General features: G+C 42.3%; 1 protein-coding gene across 1 annotated transcript in view; it reads left to right on the top strand.

Moving 5' to 3' along the window:
* Positions 1 to 5000, top strand: part of LOC138049316 (histone-lysine N-methyltransferase EZH2-like) — a 26385-nt gene that overhangs the window by 18394 nt on the left and 2991 nt on the right. Inside the window, exons 15-19 of the mRNA XM_068895539.1 lie at positions 126 to 251; positions 712 to 825; positions 2467 to 2531; positions 3428 to 3523; positions 4465 to 4546. Of these exons, the coding sequence (XP_068751640.1) occupies positions 126 to 251; positions 712 to 825; positions 2467 to 2531; positions 3428 to 3523; positions 4465 to 4546 (483 nt within the window). The remainder of the gene's footprint in view (positions 1 to 125; positions 252 to 711; positions 826 to 2466; positions 2532 to 3427; positions 3524 to 4464; positions 4547 to 5000) is intronic.

The raw sequence follows: 5000 nt of genomic DNA, 5'->3' as shown, positions 1-5000 counted from the left end.
ATGCATGGGTCGTGTCCTGGGGAAAAGCGCATAGCCTGGCAGCACAGTTCAGTTTCTGACTGCAAAAATGGGCAATTAAGAAGCCAGGAGGTATTTGTAATAATTTCATTTTTTTGCCATTTCAGATTCCACTTCTACGCATGTATACAACTACATACCTTGCGATCATCCTGGACAGCCTTGTGATCAAACTTGCATTTGTGTTGCCACGCAAAATTTTTGCGAGAAGTTCTGTCAATGCAGCACAGATTGTAAGTCATCAAAAGAAGTTGAACTGTATAACAGCGGCTTTGACACTTTGCAAAAATCTCAGTAGCAAATTAAGCATTAAAGCGAGTTTCAATTGAGTGTCGTAAAATCAAAACAAAAGTAATAACTTTGGCCAATCAAAGAGGATGGAGACAATCCGGTAAACCAATCAAAACTCAAAGTAATTACAAGTAGCTGACACAAAGCGCGGGAAAATGTGCACGCGCGAGTCACGATTGGTTTTGGTTTCACTTCTGATTGGTTGAAAAAGTGGCGCAAGAACTTTGAACCAATCACTGAGCAAAGTAATCATAGACCAAAACCATTCTCTAATTACTTTTGACACTCAATATTGAAAACCGCTCTAATAGGTGTCTCTATGTCGGCCCAATCTCAAATCCTGAGCAGACCTCGACCATGTTGTCCAAGTTTATAATCTGCCTCTCCCCTCTTTTCCTTCAGGTCAAAACCGTTTCCCTGGATGCCGCTGTAAAGCACAATGTAACACAAAGCAGTGCCCATGTTTCCTAGCGGTCCGGGAGTGCGACCCAGACCTCTGTCAAACGTGTGGTGCAGGTAAGGTGTTCTCAGAGGTTTTGCACGCTAAATTAAAGAATGCCAATGTCAGTCGCTGGAGACTAAAAGAATGAATGGGGTAGTTTCTAAAGAAACTGTGGTGCTGCGTCGGTGGGGAAGTAGTATAAATTGGCCACCGTACAGAGATTCTAAAAGCTGATGTTTCAAGCGTTAGCCCTTTGTCAGAGCGAATCCTAACCCTAACCCTGGAGACTATAGTTAAGTAGCACATGCGAGAGGAAGAAATTATCGAGTAATCCCTCGGGGCTCACAAATCTGCAAAAAAACGTCCAGCGTATTGTAGGTGTCGTTGCGGTCTCAACCGGCTCAACGGGATCAGACCGAATGCATGTGAAGGCGCCCACGGCTGCCGCCATACGATCCATGTGTGATCTCGGAGCACCGCAAACCCAGCCCGATGTAAATTGACTGGGAGTCGATTTCAGAGGAGGGAGAAAAACCTTCGCAGTCAGGTTGAGATGGACTGAAACTCAGCCCACATGCGACCCGAGGCGGGAGTTGAACTCGGGTCACAGAGGTGGGAGGCACGATTGATGACAACTAAACCACACTGACTCCCCAATAATGCAGCCATAATACAGCCATGTTTGTGTCTGCAGAAAATGCCCTGCGTATTTCAGTCCTTACAGTGGTCGAATCAGTATGTCACTTTGACATTGAGTCCAAAAATTGAGCATTTTCTTTTCTTTTCCACTCAAGGATTAAAAAACCAAGATCGCCACGTGAAGTGAATAGTCTCCACTCCCGTGGGCACCCGCGGCCCTCAGCGTCAAAAAATGGCAGGAATATAATTGACCGACATTTTATGTAAATGTTGCTTTTGTTTGAACCCAGAGAATCCCAGTGCCAAAGTTGGACAGTGCTTTATGAAAATGTTGGCCAAAAAAAAAACTTAATGACAATCTCTACATGACGCTGTTCGATTTTCTTGTTTTTAAGATATTAAATACGGCAATGACTTTCCCGAGTTCCGTCTCTGTTTTGAGGGTTGTTGAACGCTATCTTGGATTATCAATCCAGCTAGGATGGCTTCAAGCAAAGGAAGTGTGCGCAGCACCTGTATTCAAAGTGCTTATTCGTGTTTTATTTGCCTCTTGTAAATCTTGGTATATAGGTGGCATCGATAATACCAAGAGTGAATTAGATAAGAGTGTTGTTATGGAATGAGTTGGCTCCTCAGCACAATCACAAATGAGTCTATTTTTAGAATACCCGTTCCTGCGAAAATCAGTTGTCACGTCTCTGAAAAAAAATGGCAGAAGTAGTCACGCGTGACAAGCCTTCTTCTGATTGGTTGAAATTGGTGGCCCTTTGTTTGTTTCGCGCACAAAGAAATAATTGTGCTGGGGCAAGGCCGCAAAGTGATAGATCAATACTCTTATCTAATTCACTCTTGGTAATGTATATGATTTGTAAAACGCTACGAAAGTAAAATTCTTTTTCTCGAAGGAAAACTATCTACAAGGAGAGAAAAAAAAGGTCTTGTATTTCTGCTGGATTCACTATAATTTTTTTTTATTGGTGGTTGATTCCCCGCCCTCTAACCCACGGAAAACTACAATTCTCTGCTAAAAGAAATTCGGAACTAAAGACCGCAATTCTCTTTCTTCCCTTATTTAGATAACTTTGATGGAACAACCTGCATCAGTTGTAGGAATGTTGGCCTTCAACGCGGCCAACGAAAGGTAAAATTATTTGTCTTTTGTTTTTGTTTTTGGTGCTTATTGTAGTATCACCCAACTAGTGCACTAATGCAAATCCTGCATTTTGATTGGCTACACTACTAGAGGACTATTAGTAATAGTCCTGGAGTAGCGAAAAACGTGACGCTTTCTTTCGTTTTATTCCCAAATAAGTATATTTTCAACTTGCATTTGGTAACTTTATTAGTGCTTTTCTGTTCGACTAGTTGGAATATACTAAAACAATTAGACCCTTCGCCCTCAAGGGCCACGTGTAAGTAGCCCATTCGGCTTCGCCTCATGGGCTATTGACCCGTAGCCCCCAAGGGCTACGGGTCTAATTGTTAAATATATATATGTAGTAGCTATAACATACCTGTAGTCCATGTAACAGTGCTGTAGTAGCTGTAGTACTTGTAGTATGTGTTATTCCCAGGACAAAATGTGTTCCCATGCACAACGGACCTACCTATTTAGGATTCCAGTACGCTGGACATTTGCAACCGAATAGAGACGTTGAAAGGCTAAAAAACTTTTCCTTCCCCTACCGCCTTCTTGAAGATTTTTACCAACCCATTCCTTTAACCTCTTTTTGTACCCCCTCACCTGTTTCTATCTTCGAATTCTCTCAAAGGTGGTAGCAAGCAAAGTAAGTAGAGTGCTTTCACTCGTGTTATCAGCAGCCTTGTTCTTCCACTGAAACAAAAGAAAACGTTTACATGACAACAGAGCTCAATTCCCGGAGGATTAGTCGGGTACACCAATATGACTGCCGTGACGTCACGTGAAAACACTCTATAGACACACACTATAACGAACTTCAGAATAACTATGAGTAAATATCACAATTAAATACTTCCATTATTCACTAGTCATTTCATTTGTCGGTATTTTTTAAGCATCTACTTCTCGCCCCTTCTGATGTGGCTGGCTGGGGAATTTACATCAAGGAATCTTGCAAAAAGAATGAGTTCATAGGAGAATACTGCGGAGAGGTATGCGAAATTTGAGTCCATTGTCTGGAAGTTTGCAGGGGCAGAAAGATCGGATGGATAGAGTGCCAGTATTGGAACCCCCATCCTCCATTCAATGTTGGTAACGGAAATAGTTGGTCTTGGTGATTGAAAAGGAAATTTTTATTTGGGGGGGGGGGGGGGAAGGGTTTTAGATGGAAAGATTAAGGGGGGCTTTGCCCAACACTCTTCAAATGGGGTAAGTGTCTCTACCCATTTGTCGAGTAATTGTAGACATAGAAACGATTGTTTGCTTGTTAACATTCAAAAAAATTATTTTCAAGTACTCGTTCACTGCATGTTTTACGTAACAAAAGCAAAGTGACCCGGCATTTCTGACTCTCTAGTCCTCTCGGATAAGTACAATAAACCGTAGACCCCCGTCTCACAACCCTTCAATTTTCATAATCCTGTGGGACGTTAAAAAAAACCCACACACTATTTGTCAAAGAGCAAGGCATAGAGTTCCCGGTGTTGGGGTCTGTCCCCCGGTGGGGGAACTCCCTTATAAGGGCTTAATGGGGCCGTGCGGCCAGCCCGGGTATTTTTTTCGGGATTTTCGGCTTGAACTGGGTATCGAGTTTATCATGTTTTGTCTTAATCAGGGTATCAATTTATCCATTTTTGTCTTAAACTTGGTTAAATGTCTTAAACAGGGTATCAAAAATCGGAATTCTGTCTTAAAATGGGTAGGAAAATCAGCGATATTTGTCTTAAACAGGGTCAGGGTATGAGGGGCCGCGCCGCACCTCCCCACCCAGGGATATATAGTTTATCATGGTTGAGAGGCTAAATGCTCGGAGATACTAGCTACGCAAGGCTACTCTAAAATCCGGCCGAGGGTAAATAAAGATATGAAGATGATAGGCCTTTTGTCTATGCCAACAAAAGCGCTCTAGTAATTTATGGCTTCGTTTATGTAGATTATCTCTCAGGACGAGGCCGACCGAAGAGGAAAAGTTTACGACAAATACATGTGCAGTTTCTTGTTTAACCTCAACAACGGTAAGGGAACATGAATCAATAAAGTCTAGTTGTTATGATTGTACGCTTCGCCAAACCAATGTTTACAAATCTGGACAACAACTAAGAACCGAACAGAAAAGTGCAATTCAGCAGGAAATTACGACATTAGGTTGTTCGCTCGCGATGGAGCTCACATCAACACTGACTGCATGCTGTGGGGATGTTATTTTCAGCGTTATTTTCACAATGGTTGCGTGGGACACTTATGACAAATACATAACAGACACCTTTCGGACAAGTTAGAGAGAGAGTAGCCTGTTCCAGGTTCCCAGAGAAAAACCGGCAAGAGAAAAATGAGTGGGGGCTTGGTGACCTTTACACGTCACAATTATTCAAAATGACAGCGCCCGGAAAATTGGAAACCAAAAACAAGCGTTTTTGAAATTTGTTTATTTCGGAAGCGAACGCTTCCATTAATAAAAGTTCGAACAAT

Source organism: Montipora capricornis, chromosome 5 (genome assembly GCF_036669925.1).
Source record: "Montipora capricornis isolate CH-2021 chromosome 5, ASM3666992v2, whole genome shotgun sequence".
NCBI classification, from domain to species: Eukaryota; Metazoa; Cnidaria; class Anthozoa; order Scleractinia; family Acroporidae; genus Montipora; species Montipora capricornis.
The sequence above is the reverse complement of the archived record's forward strand: the minus strand, read 5'-3'. Positions and strand labels throughout refer to the sequence as shown.